General features: G+C 46.4%; 1 protein-coding gene across 1 annotated transcript in view; it reads left to right on the plus strand.

The window, feature by feature from the left end:
• The window catches only part of NRBF2 (nuclear receptor binding factor 2), a 306,700-nt gene that overhangs the window by 87,256 nt on the left and 192,388 nt on the right, over positions 1 to 27,056 (plus strand). Inside the window, exon 2 of the mRNA XM_086922137.1 lies at positions 4,574 to 4,658. Coding sequence (XP_086778263.1) covers positions 4,574 to 4,658 — 85 coding nt within the window. The remainder of the gene's footprint in view (positions 1 to 4,573; positions 4,659 to 27,056) is intronic.

Genomic DNA, 27,056 nt, shown 5'->3' on the forward strand with positions numbered 1-27,056 from the left:
AAATCCCTTGCTATTTCGCAGCTGTCCTAATTGTCTAGTGTCCCAGCATGGGGTAAGTTTGGTGATGACCCCCTTCCATCCCAACCGTGTCTGGGCTGTGTGCCATAGCATGGCCATATGCTTTGTGGAACCCTTCAGTTTCACTGCTTGCCCTTTGTTATGTAGGACTGCAAGCATATTTCCTGTTCCTAGTTGGGCCCTATCTGCTGTCATCCTGTGGCGCGTGTATCAATTGGTTAATGACCTTGAGGTGTGTCGCCCAGTAATACAACTGTATGTTGGGGAGCGCTATTTTCCACCATCATACCAACCTCTGTGCAGTTTTGTTTGCGCTACTAGTGCAGGCCTGCTACCCCAGAGAAGTGTGGGCACATGCACAGCTATTTAACACCTTGGCTGCTAATGGTTTTCCCCTCCTGTGCTGATGATTATCGAACCCCATTGTTCATGACGAGCTCAGCTCGTCATAAGCACAGCTCCACTGTGCCTGATGACGAGCTCAGCTCGTCCTAAGCAGCGAAGGGGTTAAAGTATTGGAGCGGGACTGGAAAGGGCGTGTTATCGAGAGTGTATAGAAACCGGGGCAGGGCCATCATCTTGTACAATGCCGCCTTTCCCAGTAGTGTGAGGGGCAGGGATGCCCAATGTATCACGTCTTTTTAACCGCTCCATAGGGGCGCTAGGTTCTTGGAGGAGAAATCCGCTACATCTTTTGTGATGTGTATACCTAAGTGTTTAAATGAATTCCACGATACCACAAGTTGGCAATCAGCAGAAAGCTGTGGATCGGGGCCCTTCAGTATATATAAGACCGATTTGGACCAATTTATTGTATACCCTATCACCTTTCCGAAGTTATCACATATTTCAAGGAGCGCCGGTATAGAGTTTTCAGGATCTGTGAGGTACACCAGTAGGTCATCAGCATATAAGGAGAGACGGTCTTCCCATCCTTCCTCCCATCGGATCCCTTTTAATAATGGAGCACCTCTAAACAGTGTCGCTAGGGGTTATAACACTAATGTGAAAAGGAGCGGTGACCGGAGGCATCCCTGGCACGTCGCTCTAGCCAATGGTATCGCGTCTGATGGGTCTCCGTTAGCCGTTACACAAGCTAGAGGCCCCATATATAGGAGGCGGATCATGCACAAAATTTAGGGCCAAATCCCAGATGTGGAAGGACGGCAAAGAGGTAATGCCATTCCATCATATCAAAGGCCATCCTCTCATCTAGGGACATAACTGCCAGCTCTGGCAGGGATGGCGCCTTGGCCAGCGCACCATGTAAGCGTCTGAGGTTTAGTGCGGTGTTCCTATTTGGCATGAAGCCGGACTGGTCCGGGTGAATTAAGTGTGGGAGGTGTGTCATCAATCTGTTGGCTAGTAGTTGGGCAAAATTTTAGCCTCCGCATTTAGCAGAGAGATTGGGCGATAGGAGGTGCACTTGGACGGGGGCTTACCGGGTTTCAGGATTGCCACTATTGTGGCTATTCGTTGGTCTAGTGATAGTTTGCCTTTCTCAAGGCTGTCATTGTACATTTTCAGTAAATGTGGGCAAACAGTTTCTGCCATCTGCTTATACCATTCTATTGGGATCCCGTTGGGTCCCAGTGCTTTGACTGACTGCAGCGAACGGATTGCTACTTGCAACTCGTCCTCCGCAAGATCCGCCTCCAGTTCCAGGAAAGCCTCCTGTGACAGTTTGGGCATTTCTTTATTTGTTAAGGACGCTGTGGCCCCAGCCTCTGATATTTCCGATGCCGATGTATAAACCTCTCGGAAATACTCTGCTAATGTGTCCACTATGTCCCGGGGGTCTGTTGTGAGTCGCCCCTCTGTTGTCCTTATTTGCCGTATTACCCTAGTACTACCTTCGTGCCTATCCAGCCAAGCCAGCAGTTTCCCTGCCTTGTCCCTACGTCCTATATCTTATGCCTTGTTGCTACAAGGTTAGTCACTGTTTTATTTCGTAAGTAGTCTCTGTATCGTTGTTGTCTGAGGTGCAGAGTGTGCCAGGTGTGGGATCTGCCGAGTGTTCTGTTTCGGCCGAGTGTAAATCTATCTCCAAGTCTAGTAGTTCTTTCTGCTTTTCTCGCTTATGCCCTGTGATGGATGCTATTGCTTGCCCTCTAATTACATTCTTGTAAGCTTCTCATACCATTGACGGGGAACTAACCGATGCAGTGTTTTCTGCAAAAAAAAGTTTTTGGTGGTTTTACGGAGGTCTTTTCTGATATTTGGAATTTGGAGGTACCCGGGAAAAATAGGATAAATCCTCTGACGAGACTTTTGATGGTAGGAGAAAGTCAATACTACTGGTGAGTGATCAGAGCTGCCCCTGGGTTTATCGCTATATCCTCAACATTCTGCAGGCTGGCGTCTAGCATCATGAAATAGTCTATTCTGGACAGACTGTTGGGTGCATTGGAGTGGAACGTGTATTGGCACGCTGTGGGATGGGAGTGCTTCCAAACATCAAGTCCTATTGTCTCTGCGAAGCTCTGTAAGCGAGAGATTCCAGGCGTCTGTCTTAACCGGATATTTATCTAGGCTGGCGTCCATTGTGGCATTGAAGTCCCCCCGATGATAAGGTCCCCTTACGGCAGTGTAAGGAGAAAGACGCTACGCGCTGGGAGCGCCACTGCGTGAAGCGCTGGGGGAATGTATACCGATATCACGTTAATAAGCCTGCCTTCCCATTGACCCTGCAGTGCTGCAAATCTTCCCTGGTTGTCTTTCCTGGTTTGGAGGACTATGAAGGAAGAATTTTTCCACACCAGGATGCCCGTTCCCCTGGAGCCCGACGAGAACTCTGAGTGCACCACCATCTTATACCCCCATCTTTCTAGTGCCTTACATACCGTGCCCGTGAGGTGCGTTTCCTGCAAAAGCGCTAATGTGGGGCCTTGACGTTTCAGGGCCTGCAGTACCAGTCCCCTCTTAATTTTGTCTCCAAGTCCGTGGACATTCCTCGTTAATAGCACGAGGGGGGTCATCTGTGCTTCTTGGACCGTGCCCTGGGTGCGTTCAGTTGGGGTGTGTATTGCCATGGATGCGGTGTTTAAATAGCGTGAACTGTTGCCTAACTAAGTCATGTGGAAACCTGCCGGTCAGTCGATAGTCTGCCCTGCCATCAGTGCTGTTACAAACTAGAACAAAGAAAAAACATAATCCAAACTTCCCAACCCCTTGTCCCACCCTCCCACCCTGCCTCCCTGCCTGACAGACTCGAAACCGCCGGCCACCCCAACTCAGCAGAGTGCTTCATCCCAAACCAGAACATAGTACTTGCTTGATGGGGGTAAGAAGTCCAAGGGGAAGCATAGGCCTTCCCCTCCATGGCCTGCTTCAGTCTAGTGTCCAAAGCCGGCGCGTCTGTGGCTTCTCATTTATGGGTAACTATCTCCTGGGTGCCATTTTGCTGGTAGTTATATCCATGGCAGAGATTCTCTGTTTCAGACCGTGGCGAGCAGTCTGGGTCCGAGTGTCGTGGATCTTGGCTGCCTGTGTCTGCTTCCTCGTCACGTCGGTGTTGGTTTTTGTTTCCACTGCGCGGTTTATCCACTTGTCGCCAACCCTCAAGCCAGTCATGTGCCTCTTCTGGCGTTTCGAAAAACCATGTCTTGTCCTCCGCCACTACTCTAAGTTTCGCAGGAAATAACATGGAATAGGGCAGCTCCTGAGCCCATAAAGCTTTTTTTACCTCCAGGAAACTTCGCCTGCTCCGGGAGACCGCTTCTGTATAATCTGGGAAGGAGACCATTGAGTTTTGGACTCGAATCGGTGGGGAGACTCTCTCAGTCTGTAAGATGGCGTCTCTATCTCGGAAGTTAAACAAGCAGGCGAGCACCGGTCTGGGGGGCGCCCCCGGTTTTGGTCTGCCTCCCGTAACTCTATGGACCCTCTCTACTGGAGAGTCCTTTGGGCTGCAGCCGCGTCTATATCAGGTCTTCAATATATAGGTCCATTGCTGGAACACCTTCACTTTCTGGAATACCAAGAATGCGGACATTGTTTCTGCGCGAGTGCGCTTCTTGGTCGTCGAGCTTCTCCGCCAGTAGCTTATATTCCGCCTCTAGTCGGGATATCGCTTTCTGCAGTGCTGTCGTCAGTCACCAAGGTTTTGGTGACTTGCTTGACTTCTGTGACTCTGTCCGCCATTTTCTGGAAGTCCGCTCTTAGTAGGGTGACGTCAGTGGAGATCGACCCCACTGGAGTCTGGACACTCGAAAGGGCAGCCATTATATCCTCTAGCGTCACTTTTTTAGACCATTCGCCCTCTGCTGCTTTTCTTGAGGAGTTTCGTCCTACAGCAGCCGCTCGTTCCCAGACCTCAGCGCAGGCCCTTGGAGTGCATTCATGCATCGGATAAATGACCGGATTGACGTGGAAGGCTACGTTTTCCTCGGAGCTCCTTCACTCAGCAGACATCTTACTCGGCTGCTAGCCACGCCCCCCGTTCTTATGGAATTTTAATATGTGATATGCTGTAATAGTTTAATATGTTGCATTTGCATTGTTTTCTTTTTGTAAATAAGTGTAACATGAGACGTATGATTTTTTTTGTTTATAGGCTCATCAGCAATGCAGAAATGCTGATCGACTGTTGGCGACTGGAAAGTATGAAGAAGCAATTGCATGTCACAGGAGAGCATCTGGTGAGAATAAAAAAATATTTATTTTGGGCTTGGAAATCCTAGTTTAGCTCAGGCTTCAAGTATTCACCTTCTAGTTGATGTTTAGATGGCTTTTTTTGCCTTTACCCATTCCTTGCTCTTTATTCAATGATATTCCTCCCTATTCTTGTACTTGTCCTGCCCATGGAACATTTTTTCTTTACCCTCACTTCTCTTTGGCCATGTTGTCTCCTTCTACCGCGGATGTGGGTGGGGAGGTGGATGAGGGGGTGGATTTTTATGAAATATCTTGTTGTGCAAGGGACGGGATACTTCATAAATGTAGTTGTCCTGTAAAGAAAATACACTTGTCTCTTTCAGTGCCATGCAGTGAGGGGACCGATTATGGCAGCATTCTGATCACTTCAGAACTCTGATAACTGCATCTTTTATGACTGGGCGCACCCAAAAACTTACTTGTTTAAGGGTTTCTAGCAATTCTTCTCCAATCTCCTCATCTTTGAAAAGCTTGTAAATGTCCATCTGTCGAGGATAAAAATTTCCACTGTTGAGGGGAAAGGGGGCTGTAGGACATGTGAATCGGCAATTACTCATAAGAATTGTGCATGAGCAAATATGCACAGGTATATTTGCTCATGAAAAATAGAATTCATAAACGTTTGCTACGAGTATCATTTGTAGACCTATTTTGCAAGTTGTACATCTGCACCAAGCACGGACATATACATCAATGTGCACTTCTGTGACATTCATTTAAAAATTGGGCCCATGATTTAGTTCTGTGTTGCCCATAATGACTTCCTCATTATTAATATATATATATTTTTTAATTGACATTCTTTAAACACAAAAATAGTTTATCAGCTTTTTTTACTTCCAAATAGCGACTTTTGTATGCATTGTATTATGAAAGCAAACAATCACCAATATTGGTTTGAGGCTTCTGTGTATATTTGCATATCAACAAGGCACATTTTGATCAATTATATGTAGCTTTTAATTGATATAGATTTTTAATTTCAGACGTCTTCATTGAGTTTTTTTTTAACCAAAGTGGAAGGATAGAGAGTACACTTAGAGAGAGGTAGAGCTGCATAATGTACATCACGCAATGTAAGACTAATTTCCAGGGGTCCTTGACTGTTAGCATCAGTATGAAATAATTGATAGTTTATTAACTCAGTACAACGGAGGACATCTATACAATTAGTGCATAACTGTTGGACCTGGCCTTTTTTGCAGGGTTATCCCCATACTTTTTGCCTGCCTGCCTCCCTCTATTTTCAGACTTTTTTTATTGCTTTAGGGCGCTTGGCACTTTACCAGTGCTAATCAGTGCTAAAGTGCATATGCTCTCTCCTCTAATAAATGGTAAAATTGGTTTCTCCATTATTGGCATATTTTGATTTACTGATCAGTCCCTAATACAGTGCACGGTGTGTGCGCAGGGCCTGTAAATCAAGTGGTACTTGTGGGCTTGCAGCTCTGATTGTGCCACCCGCATGAGTAGCCCTTCCAACCTGTCTTGGGCTTGCCACTGCTGAGCCTGTGAGTGCAGTTTTATACTGCTATTTCAACCAGTCAATTTCACCTACTTGCCAGGCCCAAACCTTTCCTTTTATTACATGTAAGATGGCACCCCTAAGGTAGGGCCTAGGTAGCTTCATGGGCAAGGTGCAGTGTAATTAAAAAGTATGACGTACTTTTGAGTTTTACATGTCCTGATGGTGAAAACTGCAAAATTCGGTTTTCACTACAGCAAGTCCTATCTCTCCCATAGGTTAGCATTGGAGCGGCCTTGTAACCCTTTACAAGTGTAACTTCCAATTGGGAGCAGATAGACAATTTGGAGTTTGGTGCCTCTGGACAATTTTAAAACACATCTTTTAGTGAAGTTGTTTTTTAAATCCAGGTCTGAAAATGCCACTTTTTGAAAGTTGGTTTATGACAAGTACTGAGACTTGAATGTGCTTGTTTGGTCACGTGAACTCAAAGAAAACCGCACCAAAAAACCCTTGGTTTGACGAGTATTTTGAGCACTTGAATTCGCCATTTTCCAATGGAAAAGGCGAGACCTAAAAAATGCTACCTGCCAGCAAAGGCAGGGAAAATTGTTTCTCTGGGGTGGGCTCCCCAGTACACAGTAAGTAAACCAGCCCCTAGGATTGGGGTCCCGGGGATGTTAAGGGTTCAGGAAGGGGTGCTGCACTGCCCCCCCTCCCTTGTAATTACAATCACAGCTCCGGAATGGGTCCCCAGGTGCTAATAATGGCTTGGGGAGGGGGACGCATGTCCGCCTAACCTTAATGAAAGAATGCAGCCCCAGGAAATGGAAATCGGGAAGAGGGTCAATCAGAACACTATTGTTAAATTTGCTTTTCTGCAAAACTCTTGAGCGCCTCTCGCGGACCAAACTGTTAAGATATACATATTTTATTTTATTTAAAAGGTTTCATATAGCGCTGGCTAGACCCGAAGGTATCAGAGCGGTTTACATGAGTATCACACCATAGTTTCAGGTTACATCATTACAAGACTACACAGTTTCAGAGCATAGTTACATAGTTACATGTTAGGTCGAGAAAAACAATAAGGACATATATATGCAAGGGAAAGAGCAGGCATGGGGGAGATTCAGGGGAGAGGGGGTAGGAGCAGGGGAAGTAGACAAAGAAGGGAGAGAGGTGGGGGAGGGAGAGAGACAGAGTATGAAAGAGAAGGGGAGGGAGAAGGGGGCACAAACCGGAGGACGAGTAAAAGCTGCATCCAAAGTAGAGTAAGCTGCGATCCCAGGGGAAGTGGAACATTCCCACATCTCCGTTGCATGAGGCTCCCTTGATGCAGTGGACTCTCTCAGATGGGTCTCTGAGACTACAAGGCCTAACTACTGGATCCTTCTACATATATGTTTAAACCTTAATTTCTATAAAAATCACTGAATGGGTTTACAGTAAATCACAAAAAGCACAATCTGCAGACCAAGACCTAGCCTGCTGACAAATTTGTTGTAATTCTGTAAGCAGTTTTTGCGGTAGTGCTTCTTAAAGAAGTCTATGCATTTTGGGATCCCTCTTTTTGCGGCCCTTGTTTGACAGATTAGCTCAAAACGTTCCATGCACAAACTAGGGGAAAAAGAGCACTTTTTGGAAGGTTTTGTGGAGATTCATCAAACGGTGCCGCAGTTATTAGCAAAACAAAAAACACATTTCCAATGGAAATGCTGACCTAACACATACGCACCCCCCCCCCCCACTCCACAGTTGGTGTATATCTGTTCATTGGTTTTAGAGGTATTAAAGAAAAAAGACTTATGTATATCTAAATATGCGTCTCCACCATGGTTGATCGGTGGATCCGCAGACCCAAGCTCCGACACCAATGTCATAATTGGCTGGCCACAACTGGAGAGAAAAGTTGTGGCTGTAATTTTATGAATCTGGACACTGTTCGTGGGAGTGCAGAGAGAGGGGGATCAAATAGAAGCAGGATATAAGGGGACAGGACAGCGGTATCCTGACCCCATGGGACTGAGGGAGAAGTATGTGAGGGACCCCTCGTGGGGAAAAAAAATTCCATAAATGTTTTTGGGGGGGAGGGGCGGGGGGGGGAGCGTGAGGATCAGCAGGATCTACCATGCGGCTCGGTGTGGACTCCTGTGTGACTCTACGGCGGACCTGCGGCTCCAGCCCCCACTTAACATACACACACTCACTCACTCATACACTCTTACACAACCACTCACACACTCATTTATAGACTTTTGCAGCCACTCGCACACCCACTTACAGACCCAGAGAACCATACATCCATTCACAGACCAACACAGGATTTCAAACACCCCTGTACAAAATCATACAGATCGTGACATCTACTCACAGAGCTACTTACACCTACCAAAACACAAACACTCACTTACACACTCACACAACCACAAAGTCAGTCACACACCCATTCCGATACCCAGAAAACCACTTGCACACCCATTCACACTCCCATACAAGCACCAACACCCACCACATATCCACACAACCACTCAGTCACCCACACACACACCCATACAGCCACAGACTGCCTACAGCCACACACAGACCACTTACACACCCACACTTACTCACACACCCATACAGTCACCCAAATCACAGATCCCAAAAAACACTCATACATCCACATAGGCACTAGACAGGTACTCAAACACGGCAGTTAAAAGGGTATATGAATTAAAATAGAATAGGTTTGTATTAAATAGGTTGTTGTTTTGAATTGAATGTGTGCTATTGGTTGGGAACGGATCCCCCTGCAACATACCCGGCGAACCCCTTATTTGGCAGAGGATCTGCGGCGGATCAGAGTGAGAAATTAGAAAAAAGGGTTTGAAAACAAAATGAACCAAGGTTTAGGAAAAGGGTTGACTCCGAATAGAGCCTTTACATTTAAGGTGTGTAGATGATAATTACACATAGAACGGGATGCAGTCTTAAGTTGTTAAGGAACACCCTGCTGCCTGTGTCTATTAAATGGACTTTGCTTTTCAATATATTCTGTACATTTAAAAAAGTAAGGTGTTATAGTATATAAAGTCCATGTTGTGGTCTTGGAAAATGCAGAAACAGCTTTATTGACATGTTTCCTGGGTTTTCCATCTACGGATAATAATGGGTTGAGCCCTGCCACTTGTGTCTTTGACAAATGTTGGAGAACACCAAGGCAGCATTTGGAAAAAGTGACATTAATTTAGCAAAGCTATCCTTCATTAGGATTTCCAGTTCTACCCCCTGTAATTGTGCCTAGGTCGTTGCCACCACATTGCACAATCATGAGGTCTGGATGTTGTTAATCCACAATGCTTTCAAAGGCAGCACTTAATACCACTTTCACCCTCTCTTGCCTGCCAAAGCAAGTATTGTCTAGATTAGGTAAACCTAGGACCCTGCCAATGAAGTGGCACACTAGCAAGGAGCCAACTGACAGTGCCACCTTCAAGAAGCGCTCAACCACTGCCACCAACTCCAGAAAGAAACAAAAAAGAACGGCCTGGCCGACTGCTTCTAAGCCAGCTCACATCAAAGAATTCTTCAGCATCGTCAAGAAGTTCTTCAATCCCTCAGTAGCCAAAAATATCTTCACCCTTCGCAAGATCTCTGCAACACCCGGACTGATTTATTCCACTACAAGATTTCCTACATCTACAAACAATTTTACCCCAACCGTCTGGTGGCAGCATTCCTAGCCTCCTCACCACCACAAACGCCTACCTCAACCCCCAGAACACTACATGGAGCACAGCTCACTACGCAGAGCACCACGGCCACTCAGGAACACCCACATACCCCTGCCCCCACCACTTGGTCACTTCGGAAACAAGACTATCAGCAACTATCTCACCACCAGATTAAACACTTTCAGTTCATCAGCCACCTTCCCAAAAGAATGAAAACACGCTGAAGTCAAACCCCTCTTCAAGAAACCATCCACAGACTCAAAGTAGCTCAAGAACTACTGACCTATCTCTTTGCTCCCTTTTTCCACCAAGGTCCTCGAAAGGGCAATCAACTGCCAGCTCACAGACTACCTAGAGAATAACAACCTTCTGGACCCATCCCAATCTAATTTCCACTCCAAACACAGCATGGAAACCACCATAATCGCAGCCATCAGGACTATCCTAGACCAAGGAAAAACGGCCACCCTGTTCCTCCTCGACCTCTCAGCAGCTTTCGACAGTGTCCCAAAACACCCTGATCAAGAGGCTCCATCAGATTGGGATCCAAGAGTATGCCTTTAAATGGATCACATCCTTCCTAACCGGAAGAACCCAGAAAGTCCGCCTTCCTCCTTGGATCTCAAGTAATCATTTGCAGCGTTCCCTCAAGGTCATTCCACAGCCCCACCCTATTCAACACCTGCATGACCCCCCCGGTTCAACATAGTCAGGACCAAGGGACTCAACGTCATATCCTACGTAGACAACACCCAGCATATCCTCTCTATCCGCAGACTTTCGCTTGTGCATGACCAGCGTTGCTCACAGGATCCAAAACATCTGCCTTAAACTGAACACTGACAAAACAGAGGTACTAATCTTTGGGAACAACACTTCCCTGTGGAACGACTACTGGTGTCCTGCGGAATTGGGACTGTAAGAAGTTGGCCTGATATGTGATGTCCACTATTCTAGTGGGCACCCTGTATCAGTCCAAACAACCCTTATGGTGATGGTTGTAAAGTCAACCGTATAGACCAGCTATCCTAGTGGTAGCATGGACAAAGCAGTCTTAGGCTAATACTTCAGAGAGCATGTGAAGCCAATTGTTTTACCAATAATAACCTCTTGAATACCAAATGAAAGGGCACCACACAAGGTATATATCAAATATATATTTATTTATTACTAACAAAACCTCTCTGCACTCTTTATGGAGGTCAGAGTTCGAGATACAGCACAAGTGACTCAATAAGCATACTATAAGTTGCACAAACACAATTTTGCCCTAGGGGCCTCACGAACCATATACTAAGTATGTGGTATAAGATCCACATCAGGAAAGGTGAATAGGCCTAGGAAAAAGCTGGGGCTACAGACTTTCAATGGGAACGTAAAGTTTACAAAGTCGTTGATTTCGGGCACTTCCGGATGGACTACGGGAAAACCCAGTTAAACTAGGACACTTGGATAGTTATTACCCACGGGAGCACCGGAGTACTCGAGTTACCTCACCCAGGGAAGCCGGGTGCATAGGTGTTCTTTTGTGTCGGATTTCGTCATCAAATCCTATGGAGAGCTGCACAAAGATACTGCAGGCGACCAGGAGGAAGATGTCCGGATGGATCCAAGGGTGGATCGGAGCAGTGAAGAACCTGAAAGCAGAGGGGACAGAGTCTGGGTCACTAGCCAGTGACCAGGAAGGCACCAGGAAGGAACCAGGCGATGTCGAGATGCAAACAGGTGAAGAAGTGAAGCTGGTCTCTGCAGCCACGTGGACCAGGAGGCGTCGACGACGACCAGGAGCTGGATACGGACTGTCACACAAAGGATCTTGCTGTTGGCGGTGTCTGCTTCCGGATTGGAGTCAACAACCCTTGGCAAAGGCAACCCACGCAGGAAGGGAAGATCGGCTTCTGTTCAGACCAGCAAGGTCTGGGGAGCTTCCCTTTACAGGAAAGCAGGAACAAGCCCAGAGCAACCAGGCAAGCGGTCTAGATTCAAAAGGATGTCTTCAGGAGGACCACTTGCCAATGGGCTAGCAACCGCGAAGACGCTTAGAGGAGAAATGCAGGCACAGGCCCCACGTGGCACTCGTGGAGTGTGGAGAGCTGAGCTTCGGTGCACTTACGTCTCGGGGTTGGGGCTTCTCAAGTCCCAATGCACAACTTCGAGGACGCCTCAGAAGCTGCACAGTTAGCAAAAAGCAGGTACTGCAGGTTGTCCAGTCCCACGTCTCTCGTGTCGGCCACGGGTCTCAGCTTTCCTGTGGATGTGGGTCGAAGTTAGAGAAGTCTGGAAGTCCAGAGGCTGCATCGCTAAGTCTTCGGGTTCTGGCGGGAGCGTCAACAAACTAAACCGGCAAGTCACTGATGGTGCCTTTTTGCACAGGGTGGTCACTCCTAGACCACAAGGGAGATTCTTCAGTCTTCTAGTTGCAGTAGAATGTCGAAGGTCCAGAGTTTCGTTTCAGAGTTTAAGTTCAGGATAATCTAATGTCTCTAGACACAGCTCCTAGCTTTATACGAATCTAAGGGGCTGGATTACCTGCTAGTTCCCTCCTATGAGTGGAACCTGGGAAGGGGGTGGTTACACTCCTTTCCCTTTGTCCAGTTTCGTGCCAGAGCCCGGGCTGGAGTGCCCCAGCAACTGGTTTGAACCAGGTTATGCATGGAGCACCTTGTGTGCCCCAGGTAGTGTCTCATTTCTTTCAACCCACCCTGCCCCAATACACTATAGCCTGTCTGGGGAGGTGCTAGCACCTCCCAAGGCAGGAAACCTATTGTCCAGGCCTACCCTGCCAGAGTTTCATCCAGCAACAGGAGGTCAGACTCGTGTCTGTGGCAGCAGCATCCAATTTGTGATGCTGAGGCTCTGTTTAACTTTAACCGGGTAAAGCTACAACTACATGTCTTCTCCCTCTAGAACAGTGGAATGCTACCCCTGCCGCCAGGACTGTTTTGATAAAGCCAAACCGGAGTTAGCATTAACCGCGAGGATGTAACCGCGAGGATTATAATGCACTTAAGAGTATATGGTATGGCTATATCATAGCTTAAACAAACAATGGCCTGCCCTGATGCAGTATGGAATCAAAGACCCCTAATCTATTCAACAGAGGGTATTGTACAACCTTATATCTACATGTGCTAAATAAAGTCACCATTTTGAAGATAAAAAGATAAAACAGATAGTATGTGTGTGTGAACCCCATGTGCTGATCCCACACCTCACTAGACCTTTCTCAGAGGGTGAAGCCTTGAGAAAAAAAAAGGGGGGGGGTGAGAGTTGGCAGAGCCTCACGGGAGCAACACCCGGGGGAGGATTTTACAGGCTGGTACTCGCCTGTGTCCTCTCGTTCTCATCATCAGCATCTGCCAACCGGTAAAAAAAACGGGATATATACAGTGCAGAAAAAGAAAAACCTGTGTGTGTTATGTGTAAGTGACCCACTGTGGTATGCCAAACTCATATGCTTGAGATCTGGTCCCACCACCTTAAAAAGAGCTAGGCTACACTGGCTAGTCCAACTTTATTCCGTGCTGGGTGCCCGCTTTATTTAAAACAACCAACATGTTTCACCGGCAAGTTTCCTTTACCGGCAATTTCATCAGGGTTTTGGGTCAGCGTGAATTCTGCACTTCTTGATTCTCCCTTTATTGTACCTGTGGTTGTACGTGGGATAAAAGCACACATACCAACATTTACTCACTGTGTCTCTCTGGGAATTCAAAGCGGCAATTGCACACGCAGCATCCTGGGTATAATTCATACATTACCAGGTGGCCTTTTGAGATTGCGCCTACCAGGCCCCCGTAGAAGAATCCGGGATGGTTGGACCCTCCAACTTAGAATGGGTTCCGTGAACCGCCCTCTGGTCAGTGTCTACAAAAATGGAAAAGCACAGTAAATATGGCGCTCGCGTGCCCCCCTCATTCAATGCTCATGTGTTACTCCTGCATATATGCCCATACCGGTGTTCTCTATGAGCCCTTATATAGCCATGCCAGACTACTGTAGCCCACTGGGTACTTTCAGTTAATGTATCCCGTCATCCGATTTAGAACTGGTAGCAGATAGGGGAATATCGCGTTCATGTGTGCAAACATTTTCAAAGGACAACACCCCATCGTGAAGCGTGGCGCGTGTCAACAGAGGGCTACACCCGCCCTCTTGTTCACCTCTCTCATCGGCCTGAATTCTGTTATGTCCCAGGGCCTTAGAAGCCTCCTACAAAGCCCTTCTGATTTAAAGATTAATCTCCTTACCAGTATTACGTACAGGAATGGCCTCCGCTCACCTGCCGATAGTGAAAGTCTCTCCGGTGTTTGTATTTTGTAGACGGGGACCCGGTCACATGATGCTAGCGTCTATAGTACCGCCCAGATCACACACTAATGTGGTAGACGGACTAGACGCTTGCCGGCCGCGTGGCGGCCATCTTGGAACGGGGTTATAGTTGGTAAGACTATCACTTTACTTCATTAATCTGCACATCTATGGTTACGGAGCAGTGTATTTACAGATCAAGTTGTGACTTGATTTCAAGGGGTATTTAGTAGTCTGTATCTGTGTGTCTCATACATTTATATTCTAAAGTGGCCCGTTCCGCCTTTTTTTAAAAGAACCAAGTTAATAATTTTACATAAAGGAAACACTTTTTAGGAAGAAGAATTTTTATGTGATGTAGGTTTTTACTATTGCATACATAATTTCAGAAGCACCTTCATTAAGCTGGTGCATGACCAATGTGTGGCTATCTCACTTCACAGACAAGACCTGTGGACAAAAATATTCCACGCAAGCACATTGTCAAAATCAAGGGAGTTCTGGAGACTAATTAACGGCCTAGCTCGACCGAATAAACACTGAATTGGAACCAGTCTATCCGAAGAACAATGGGTGACGTTCCTTTAAGCACATCTAAATCCAAACCAACCGTCTTTGATGCAACGTATGGTCAACCCAAGTTCCACAAACGTTGATAAAGTAGGAGACAGTGAGATCCTAATAACCAAAAGTCAAGCAGCAAGCCTAATAAAAAAACAAAAAGACAGCGCCCCGGACCAAATGGCATTCCTTTTGCACTTTTCAAAGAAGCTACTGAATTCTGGTCAATCTATCTAACAGATATTTTTAATGAAGTTGTCCAGAGGGAACAAATCCCGAAATCATGGAAAGGATCGCTTATAACCCCCATATTTAAAAAAGGGAACTGGCAACAACCAGAAAATTATCGCTTAATTACCTTGCAGGACACGGATGCAAAGCTGTTTGCTGGAATTTTATTGGCGAAACTAACTGATTGGGCAAAAGAGAATCGGGTATTACCCCCAAATCAAACCAGTTTTGTCAAAGGCCTAGGTACGACCACAAATCTTTTAACATTAACTATTAATCCAAAAAGCAATGTTAGCTAAACAACCTTTATATCTGTGTTTCGTAGACTTTAAATCTGCCTTCGATTGTGTTGATAGAGAACTTTTATGGGTCAAACTAACTAAACAAGGTATATCAGAAAACCTACTAAAGATGATAAAGCTCTTGCACTCCGAAACCTGGGTTAGAGTTAGGACGGGTAACGGCTCAACATTGACCAAAATAATTCCAACATTGAGTGGCCTCAAACAGGGATGTGTGTTGGCTTCCTTAATTTTTAATTTAATTTATTTTTAGCTGGCCTTACCACCGAATTAAAACCAATTAATGCCCACCCCCCCAAGGTTAGCTCAAACTCAGATATCGAGTCTACTATATGCGGATGATGTCATACTCTTAAGTTGTACAAAGGTGGGAATGCAACGACTGATAGATGGCATCTCTAAGTATTCTGAGGCAAACGGTATGCACATAAACGAAGCCAAAACCAAGGTGATGGTAATTACAAAAAACAAACGAACGCACACAAATGGATCCTGCAAGGAAACAAATTGGAGCGAGTAGCTGACTATAAGTACCTGGGAGTAACGTTCAATGATAACGGCAAGTTCGAGACTCAAACTCTACATTAAAAGGAAAGCAAACCCCCTCATTGGTGCATTTAGATCAATTCAGAGAACCATTGGAGACTTGTCCTATCGCCCTCTATTAAAAACAATTGCAGCAAAGTTACTGCCAACTCTAACGTATGGCAGTGAGGTGTTCAACGGAAAAGACGCAGACATCATTAACACCTCAGTTGCTAAAACGTACAGAATTTTTTATTTTCTCTTCCTAAGAATGCTTCTCAAGCCCAAGTGCGATTGGAATTTGGGCTAAACAACCAATGTTGTGCAAGGAAAGGGAACACAATGAAAGTGTGGAATAGAATAAAAAACGATCATGACAATGAAATGTCTTGTCTACTGTGGTTTGAAATAAAAAATAACCGGTCGCTAACTGCCAGCTCTTACTTAAATCTAGCAATTGAAGAGTTTGGTATAACACCTATCTGGAACACCACTGTTGCGCAGGAAAGTTTCAAAAAAGCGGTAAATAAATTAACTGGTTATCCCTCCTTGATAATGGACAAAGACATTTTTGTTAAACGAAAGCACGCATGGCCAATTGTGAATGGCTTAAAAAAAAAAAAAAGAAGATTCAAACTTACCTGGAAACTTCCTGGTAAAAAAAAAAAAAACGAGCAAGTTTTTATGAATGCTAGGTTTGGCCATTTTCCGGGCTTATACCACTTGGCACCATGGAAACTATCAGACAAACTGCTTATGTAGACTATGTAAGTCGGGTCAAGAAGCCTTCTTACACTTATTGTGTCTTTGTCCTGACTTGAAAGTGGAAAGAAAAAGCACACTCAAGAAAATGTTTAATGAACGTGGTGTTAGGACTTGTAGGCAGGCACTAGTGGCAAGCTTAAACCCAGATGACTTGCCAATGAACTCAGCTTTTGTTAAATTTCTATTTATGGTCCAAAAAAAGTTGCAAGCTTGTACTTGATTAATTTATGAGAAGTGTGAATATGAACCTATTGAATTAACCAAAAATCCAATTTTAATCCATTGACTTTTATATCAGATTGATGAAAATTATTTGAACATATAGATAGTGTTTTGAATTTTTTAGAACTGCAAATGTTTAACCTGCTTTTTGTAAGATTTTAAGTAATCAAACAAATAAAAAATTATTATTTCACAACACAATTCACTGCGTAATTACAGAGGCACCTTCATTAAACTGGTGCATGACCAATGAGTAGCTATCTCACTTCACAACCCACTATGTAACCCCTTGGCTTCAGTAATGGATTTTACACTGTGTGATTCCCTATATATGCATGGTATATTCACGTGGACTAGATGGCAGCTATTCTATTCCACTCAATAACATCATTGAGACCCTGACGGTCCGTGCCCTCTTCAAAAATCCAGCGTGCCTCTTTTCTAAGGAGTCTATTCTCCATATTAAACTGGTCTCCCAACACCCTCTCAATCACGAGCCACCGCAGGTCCCTGGGTTGGTGTTTTTGTGTGGTGAAATGTTGCACCAGTTTGGTTGTCAATTTGGCTGCTTTTAGCATGCTCAGATGTTCCGGGATCCTGATTTTGATCTTTCTTGTCGTGAGACCTATATAGTGCATCCCGCACGGGCATGTAAGTCTGTAAATCACGTTGGTGGAATTACAGTTACTAAAACTGTTCAGATGCCAGGTCTTCCCATTGGATCGTGTAATCACTTTGGATTTAGTAGTGAGTACACACACTGTGCAGCCCCCACAAGGGTAGTGTCCCGGGGGCATGCCAGAATCTTTCACCGGTGGTACCGGAAGTGTGTGGACCAAACGGTCCGTGAGGCTGGAAGACCGTTTGAAAGCAAATCTAGTTTGCTGCATTTGCATAGTGTTGGTACTCAGCAGATGCCAGTGCTTCCAGATTATCTGGCGGATTTTCGTGGAGTGGGGAACAAAAGTGGTGACCACCGGGATGCATTCCTTCTGTTCTCTGGTATGTCTTTCCAGTAAAGCTTCCCTTGGAGTATTGAGTGCCCGCTTACGTGCTTGTTTCACTACCTTCTGTGGATAGGCCCTTGAGGTAAGTTTACTGGCTAGTTCCTCAGTTTGTTCTAAAAAGCTTCCTGTCGACGTACAATTTCTACGGTACCTCAAAAATTGTCCCACTGGGAGGTTATCCCGTAGGGCTCTGGGATGAAAGGACCTGTAATGCAGCAAAGAATTCTTATCGGTCGGCTTCTGATGGACCGTCGTTGTAAGCTTGTTGTCTGTGGCCTGTATGTCCAGGTCTAAATACGTAGCTTTATGCTGATCCACACTCCATGTGAATCTAAGACATCTGTCAAGGCTGTTTAGCCACGTCAGGAACTTATCCAGTTCACTTTCGGAACCCTTCCAAATACAAGTTGCCCCCATCGAGGTCCCTGATATTTGGATGTACAGCTGATCTTTGTACGCAAAGAAGTTACGTGTCAGCGCAATCTCAATGCCTTGCAGTACAAATGTTGGTGCAGTGTCGTAAAACCACTCACATTCCCCCAAGGAGAGGGCTGCTGCCACCAGCGTCGCCTCCTGGGGGATGTTCGTGTAAAGTGACTCGATGTCAATCGTCACTATACATTGTTCGCCAGGATCATAAGTCACTGTCTGTAGGTGTCTAAGTATGTGTGTTGTATCCTGTACGTAAGATAATTGCGAAACCATGCCTTCTCGGAGGAAAAAAATCAGAGAATTGGGACAGGGGTTCAAGTACTGAGTGAATACCGGATACTATCGGCGGCCCAGGGTGGGGCCATTGTACTTAGTGTATTTTGGGCACGATGTAGAATGCCGGTACCCTGGGCGATGGATTGATCAGGAATTCTGCTTCTTTGGCTGTCAGACATTTCTTTTCCCTAGCAGCCGCTACCATGGAGTGTAGGATGGTCTGTAACTCCTCGGTGGGATCTCTGGTGAGCGGTTTGTAATGTTCTCTAACTCCTAGCAGTCTACTCATTTCGCTCTCATAATCCGTGGTGTTCATCACCACCACCACCGCCCCGCCCTTATCGGCCGGTTTGATGGAGATAGCGCTATTGTCAATTAGAGATTTGATAGCCATCCAATCTGTTTTGGACATGTTGCTGTGTCTCTTTGTTTGTTGTTTGTGTTCGAGGTCACTAATATCTTTAAGGACCTTCTGCTCAAAGACCTTCACTTCTGGGCCCACTTAGTGATTAAGGGGCGTGAAGTTTGAGGGTCGGCGTAAATCCGTGCAAAAAGAGGTAGTGGTCGATGTCAATTCCTTCCCTTCGAAGAATTTTCGAAGTTTTATCTTGCGCAGTACTCCGTTAAGTTTACCCCTCAACTGAAAACTGTCGTGTTTAGGTGTCGGGACGTACCCCAAACCTTTGTTCAAAACTGCATTTTCACTTTCCGTGAGTGGGTAATGCTACAGGTTGACCGCAATGTTGTCAATGGGGTTTATATTGGGGTTCGTCCCCTGCTCCACAGTGGGTCACTTACACCTAACACAGGTTTTTCTTTTTCTGCACTGTTTATATCCCCGTTTTTTTTACCGGTTGGCAGATGCTGATGATGAGAACGTGAGGACACAGACTAGTACCGGCCTGTAAAATCCTCCCCCGGGTGTTTCTCCCGTGAGGCTCTGCCAACTTCCTGTGAGAAGTTGGCCTGATATATTTTGTCTCCAATTCTGGGGGCAGTTTGTATCAGTCCAAACAATCCCTTATGGTGTTGGTTGTAAGTCAACCTTATAGACAAGCTATCCAAGGGTAGCATGGACTAAGCAGCCTTAAAGGCTTAACTCAAGAGGTCGTGTTAAGCGAGCTGTTTTACCAATCACAATCCTGTAATATCAAATGAAAGGACACCACACACGTTATATATTATAAAAATATATGTATTTATTACTAGAACAATCCTCTGTACTCTTTAGGAGTGCAGAGGCACACGCGTTTAAACAAAAGCACAGTTAAACATATGAAAGTTGCACACTTATGGATTAGGCCCAGGGGCCACGCAAACCATATACTAAAATAGTGGTATAAGTATCACTACTCGAACAGTGGTCAGGCCTAGGGCCTGGGGAATCACTGGGACCAATCGAGACTAGCAATGCTGAAATCGGGAAAAGCCCGCGGGAATCGGGTGCAGCGCTGAAAGCACACACATGCACAAATGCAAAGTCAATGGTGCGTAAAAGTTATCGAGTTACTGTTTTAAGAGTCTTCCGACTGACCTAGAAGGACAAAACTTTAGACTTAGACACTAGAGGTGTGTACCAGTACAGGAGCACCGGCGTTCACGAGTTACCTCACCCACAGGAAGCGGGTGCGTAGGTGCCAAAGTGTGTTGGGTTTCGTCACGCAGTCTGATGGTGCCTGGAGATGATGATGCTGCAGGCGTCCTGAAGAGAAGTGTCCGGTGCGATCCAAGGGCGGATCGAAGCTGAAGGGTACCTGAAAGCAGAGGGGACAGAGTCTGGGTCACTCAGCAGTGACTAGGGTGGAACCAGGAAGGAACCAGGCAATGTCTGGCGCAATCAGGTGGTTGTCGAGGCTTGTATCCGCTGACACGTGGACTCAGGGGCACCGCGGATGTCCAGGAGTGGACCACAAGCTGTCCCACGAAGGCTCTCGCTGTCGGCGGTGTCGGCTTCCGGATTGGAGCAGACAAACCTTGGCAAGCGCAACCCACGCAGGATTCGAAGATCGCTTCTTACTCGGACCAGCAAGGTCAGAGCGGGTGCTCCTTTTCAGGGGAGCGAGGGCCAGTCCAGAGCAACCAGACTGGCAGAGCAAATTCAAAGGTTCGTCAGTACTGGGGCCGCTAGCCAACAGGCAAGCGACCGGACCAACGCGTTCAGCAGGAAAATGCAAAAGGGCCCCACGCAGCACTCGTTGAGTGTGGAGGGGTGAGCTTCGGGGCAAAAGATGCTCAGGGCTGGGGCTTCTCAAATCCCAATGCACAGCGTCGAGGGAGCCTCGGGAGCTGCACGTCAGCACTTCGTGGTTTTTCCAAGATGGCCGGCCCCACGCTTCAGGTCGCCTCCATGGGTCTCAGATTCGCTGGGACTGTGGATCGGGCTGTAAGAAGGCAGGAACGCTGGGTCTTGTCAATCTCTGTCGCTCGAGTTCCGGCAGGAACTGCAACAAAGCAAACGGTGACGCGCTGGATGGTGCCTGTTTGCACAGGGTGGTCACTCCTTGACCACAAGGGAGATTCTTCAGTCTTCTACGTCGAGTAGGATGTCGAAGGGTCCAGAGTTTCGTTTCATAAGTTTCAGTCAGGATAATCTGTGTGCACTAGCACTGCTCCCACTCTTATACCAAACTGGGGGGCTGGATTACCTGCTAGGTCCCTCCTATGGGTGGGACCCAGGAAGGGGGTGGTTACACCCCTTTGCCTTTGTCCAGGGTCACGCTGGAACTGGTGTGCCCCAGAACCGGTTTGACCGGATTATGCAAGGGGAAGCCTTGTGCTCCCCAGGCAGTGTCTAGTTTCATTCAACCCACCCTGCCTAAATACACTATCGCCTGTCTGGGGAGGTGTAGCACCTCCCCTGCGACAGGAAACCCTTTGTCCAGGCCTCCTCTGCCAAGTTTCGGTCAGCAGCAGAAGGTCAGACTCGTGTCGGTGGCAGCAGCATCCATTTTGTGATGCTGAGGCTCTGGTTAGAATTAACCGCGTTTTAGCAAAGTAATATGTCTTCTCCCTCTAGAGGGGTGGAATGCTACCCCCGTCACCAGGACTGGCGAGGGGGTAGTATTCCAAATTGTATGACACCTTACACGACATGTTTTGATAAAGCCAAACCAAAGTTAGCACATAACCGCGATGGATTATAAATGCACTTAAGAGTATATGGTATGGCAATATCCCGGAACAACTAAGGGAGTTGGTCCCGACAGCAGCAGACAGGCTCAGCTCATGCTAGTGCACCATCTCACATAAAACCAAGCACTCTGCCTCCAGGATTGTTAAGGCCTGCCATAGGAGTGACTTATAGGTATATATGTGTCCAGATATAGGTTTAGATAGAGGTATACTATATCTAAGCAAGGGGTGATTACACCACCTTGCCCTACTGAGTGATCAGCCAGTTGTGTCAATTTAAGGTCCAGCCAGGGGTGGCAAAAGATATGCTGCAGCCCTTGGTAGGCCTTGGATGCACCTATGCCCTGGGCACCTATAGAGCACTGTACAGGGGCTGATAAGGTGTCCAGTACCAGATTGGTTATGTACCTAGGGTGCATGGAGTCCATTTTACAGAAAGAGCAGATGGCCTGGTTCCCTGCTAATCAGGGCCCCAGGCTAACTAAGTCGAAAACCAGCTAAACACAAGGCAAGAAATCTGGGGTAATCATAGTCGGGTGTCCACCTTCCTACACTTCCCTCCCCCTTTTTTTTTTTTTTAAGGCTTCACCCTCTGAGAAAGGTCTAGTGATATGTGGGATCAGCACATGGGGTTCACGCACACATACTATCTGTTTTATCTTTTTATCTTCAAAATGGTGACTTTATTTAGCACATGTAGATAGAAGGTTGTACAACACCCTCTGTTGAATAGATCAAGGTATAGCAAGTGGGGGTCTTTGATTCCATACTGCATCAGGGTAGGCCATTGTTTGTTTAAGATATTTTGAGTGGGGGGCGGCCTGTATACCTTGTTCTTCTCTTCCCCGTGAGGCTCCTTGTAGTTGAGAGTATTGTGAACGGCAGCCTAGCCGTGAGGGCCACAGAACGCTTAAAACAGGTCCCAGTTGGGACTCACAAGAGTGAGGAGCAGTCTTCCTCACTTACTGATTTTAATTGTAGTGTCTTGGGTGGGCTTAAAGGCAACTGCACTTAGTCACCTAGAGGGAATTAACATGGCAAATGTTTGCCTTGCATTTACAGATGACCATATAGCATCTATTTTGGCAGGACCATCCCTATTACGGGATACACCTTTGGGAGGGACAAATACGGTCCGGGATGAATGGGAGAAATTGTCAACACTGAGAAAACGGCAATTCAGGAGCATTGATGACTGAATATCTAAGGGCCGGGGCAGCACCAGCCAGCCTGTTGGTGAGGTTGGAAGCCAAAATATTCCTGGAGGATAAGCAGTTCCGGGTGGACTGGAGCTATATAGCAAACAAGTGCACCAGGGACTGGCTTATCCTGATCATCAATACAGCCAAGAGACTCAGATGCTCCGTCCATCACCACCCCCTTATGTACCGCTTTTGGCCGCCATATGTGTGGCAGGGTATGCTCAGACGTGAGTCCCTTGCTCACTTTGCCACTGGATTCAAGCAAGCCGGGCTGTAGACGGCTGGAATGCCAGAAACCGGTCCTCGGAAGCTTGTTTATGGTCCAGGAAAGACATGGCTTGGCAGTTCGGGCTGGACAGTTCCCATGAGGCACAGGGTCAGACTGATTTGCACATAGCCATATCTGAACTGGGGTGGCAGAGTGGGCTAAAGAACGGTGATGGATTAAACCCAGATCTTTTGACTGGGTGTGAGTGTTTGATTGATTCAGATGCTCCATCCATCACCACCCCCTTTTGTACCGGATTTTTGAAGAGGGCACGGACCGTCAGGGTCTCAATGATGTTATTGAGTGGAATAGAATAGCTGCCATCTAGTACACGTGAATATACCATGCATATGTAGGGAATCTCACAGTGTACAATCCCCTACTGAAGCCAAGGGGTTACATAGTGGGTTGTGAAGTGAGATAGCTACTCATTGGTCATGCACCAGTTTAATGAAGGTGCGTCTGTAATTACGCAGTGAATTGTGTTGTGAAGTGAGCCACACATTGTTCAAGCACCAGCTTAATGAAGGTGCTTCTGAAATTATGTATGCAATAGTAAAAACCTACATCACATAAAAATTCTTCCTAAAAAGTGTTTCCTTTATGTAAAATTATTAACTTGTTTTTTTTAAAAAGAAGGCGGAACGGGCCACTTTAGAATATGAATGTATGAGACACACAGATATAGACTACTACATACCCCTTGAAATCAAGTCACGACTTGATCTGTAAATACACTGTTCCGCAACCATAGATGTGCAGATTATAGAAGTAAACAGATCGTCTTACCAACTATAACCCCGTTCCAAGATGGCAGCCACGCGGCCGGCAAGCCTCTAGTCGGTCTACCACATTAGTGTGCGATATGGGCGATACTATAGACGCTAGCATCATGTGACCGGGTCCCTGTCTACAAAATACAAACACCGGAGAGACTTTCGCTATCGGCGGGTGAGCGGAGGCCATTCCTGCACGTAATACCGGTAAGGAGATACATCTTTAAATCAGAAGGGCTTTGTAGGAGGCTTCTAAGGCCCTGGGACATAACAGATTTCAGGCGGATGAGATAGGTGAACAAGAGGGCGATGTAGCTCTCTGTTGACAAGCGCCACGCTTCACGATGGGGTGTTGTCCTTTGAAAATGTATGCACACATGTTGGCGATATTCCCCGATCTGCTACCAGTTCTAAATCGGATGACGGGATACATTAACTGAAAGTACCCAGTGGGCTACAGTAGTCGGGCATGGCTATATAAGGGCTCATAGAGAACAACGGTATGGGCATATATGCAGGAGTAACACATGAGCATTGAATGAGGGGGGCACGTGAGCGCCATATTTACTGTGCTTTTCCATTTTTGTAGACACCGACCAGAGGGCGGTTCACAGAACCCATTTTAAGTTAGAGGGTCCAACCATCCCTGATTCTTCTACGGGGGCCTGGTAGGCGCGATCTCAAAAGGCCACCTGGTAATGTATGAATGATACCCAGGATGCTGCGTGTGCAATTGCTGCTTTGAATTCCCAGAGAGACACAGTGAGTAAATGTTGGTATGTGTGCTTTTATCCCATGTACAACCACAGGTACAATAAAGGGAGAATCAAGACGTGCAGAATTCACGCTGACCTAAAACCCTGATGAAATTCCTGTTAAGGAAACTTGGCTATGAAACATGTTGGTTGTTTTAAATAGAGCGGGCACTCAGCACGGAATAAAGTTGGACTAGCCAGTGTAGCCTAGCTCTTTTTAAGGTGGTTGGACCAGATCTCAAGCATATGAGTTTGGCATACCACAGTGGGTCACTTACACATAACACACACAGGTTTTTTTTTCTTCACTGTTTATATCCACGTTTTTTTACCGGTTGGCAAACCATGATGATGAGAACGAGAGGACACAGGCGAGTACCAGCCTGTAAAATCCTCCCCCGGGTGTTGCTCCCGTGAGGCTCTGCCAACTTCCCTCCCTTTTTTTTGAAGACTTCACCCTCTGAGAAAGGTCTAGTAAGGTGTGGGATCAGCACATTGGGTTCACGCAGCATACTATCCGTTTTTTCTTTTTATCTTCAAAATGGTGACTTTATTTAGCACATGTAGATAGAAGGTTGTACAACACCCTCTATTGAATAGATTAAGGTATAGCAAGTAGGGGTCTTTGATTCCATACTGCATCAGGGCAGGCCATTGTTTGTTTAAGATATATTGAGTGGGGGGCGGCCTGTATAAACCCTTGTTCTTCTCTTCCCCCTGAGGCTCCTTGTAGTTGAGATGGCTATATCATAGAACAGCTATAAGGACATGGTTCCGAAAGCTGCAGACAGGCTCAGCTCATGCTAGAGCACCATCTCACATAAAACCAAGCACTCTGCCTTCAGGATTGTCAAGGCCTGCCATAGTCGTGACTTATAGGTATATATGTGTCTATATATAATGGTAGGTATAGGAATACTATACCTAAGCAAGGGGTGATTACACGACCTTGCCCCAGCTGACTGATCAGCCAGTTGTGTCAATTTGGATGTCCATGCTGCAGCTCCTGGTAGGTCTTGGATGCACCTACGCCCTTGGTACCTATGGTACACTATACAGGGGCTCACAAAGGTGACCCAATATCCAATTGGAGATGTACCTAAAGTACATGGAGTCCATTTTACAGTGAGAGCAGATAGCCTGGGACCCTGATTAGCAGGATTCCACGCCAACTAAGTCGAAAACCAGCTAAACACTAGGCAAAAAGTTGGGGTAACCATATAGTCAGATATCCACCTTCCTACAGGGACCCTTACCCACATCAACAAACCACGCACAGAAAATCAGCATCATTCTGGACAGCAAACACCATGAAAAACTAGATCAACACAGTTTCCTCGGTCTGCTCCCTCACCCTCTGCATGCTCCACAAGATGTTTAAGTGGCTCCTGGTCAGCACTAGATGCACAGTTACCCAAGCCCTCGTCACTAGCCGCATGGATACGGCAACACTAAGTCGGAATCACCACACACTTACTGAAGAGACTATAGGTCATACAGAACTCAGTGGCCAGATTCAAATTCGACCTCCCCAGGTAGACCCACATCATCACACACCTAAGGAAACTAAACTGGCTCCCCGTCCACAAGAGTTGCCAATTCAAAACATCTAACCCACTCCTGCCAAGCCCTGCACAATGAAGGACCATCATACATCAAGCACTGCCTGAGCTTCCATCAACCCTTCAGACTCCGGAGCTCCACATCCCTCTCCCACTACCTTGCCCCCTCGCATCCGTCGAAGCAAGAGCGGTGGTCACTCCTCCTCCTACCTGGCTGTGAAAGCCTGGAACATCCTTCCCCTCTACCTCCGTAACTCACCCTCCCTGCAGGAATTCAGGAAGGAAAGCAAGACCTCATTGTTCAACTGATTCCGCCCGAGCAGCAGAAGCCGCAGGATCTGTTTACCCTTGAGGGTAATTAGCAGTGCTATCCAAATCCCATTTGACTAATTCTAGCCCTAATTACTAGCACTCTCTCTGGAACAAAACTATGGCCCACAATCCAAATTCTCACCAATTTTGGAGACAAGCAGGAGTAGCACACAGGAAAAGGCTGCCACAGAATGAGGCAGTTTTGAAGATGAAAGGCAGTTACAATAGAGTACAGCAAGTAAAATATAAAAGAACATATTTGAGTGATTGGTGAAGATGTGCAGGATACTAAAATTAGGTTGTGACTTTACGAGTAAAAGTACCTAACTCTAATCGGCTTTGGGAAAATAAAAAGTTTTGTTGTTTGAGATATGCTTGGAATTGCAAACAGTGAGACCACCGCGGTGCAATCCAAAAAAGCACTTCTGTATCCACCTGTAACGGAGCCACTTGCCCATACAGTTCCACACCCAACCACCCACTAGCACATCCAGTTACCAATAAATCCAACCACTTACATACCCATTTGGACACCCATACAGTAAGTACCACACCGCTTGCC

This window comes from Lissotriton vulgaris, chromosome 5 (genome assembly GCF_964263255.1).
Source record: "Lissotriton vulgaris chromosome 5, aLisVul1.2, whole genome shotgun sequence".
Classification (NCBI taxonomy): domain Eukaryota; kingdom Metazoa; phylum Chordata; class Amphibia; order Caudata; family Salamandridae; genus Lissotriton; species Lissotriton vulgaris.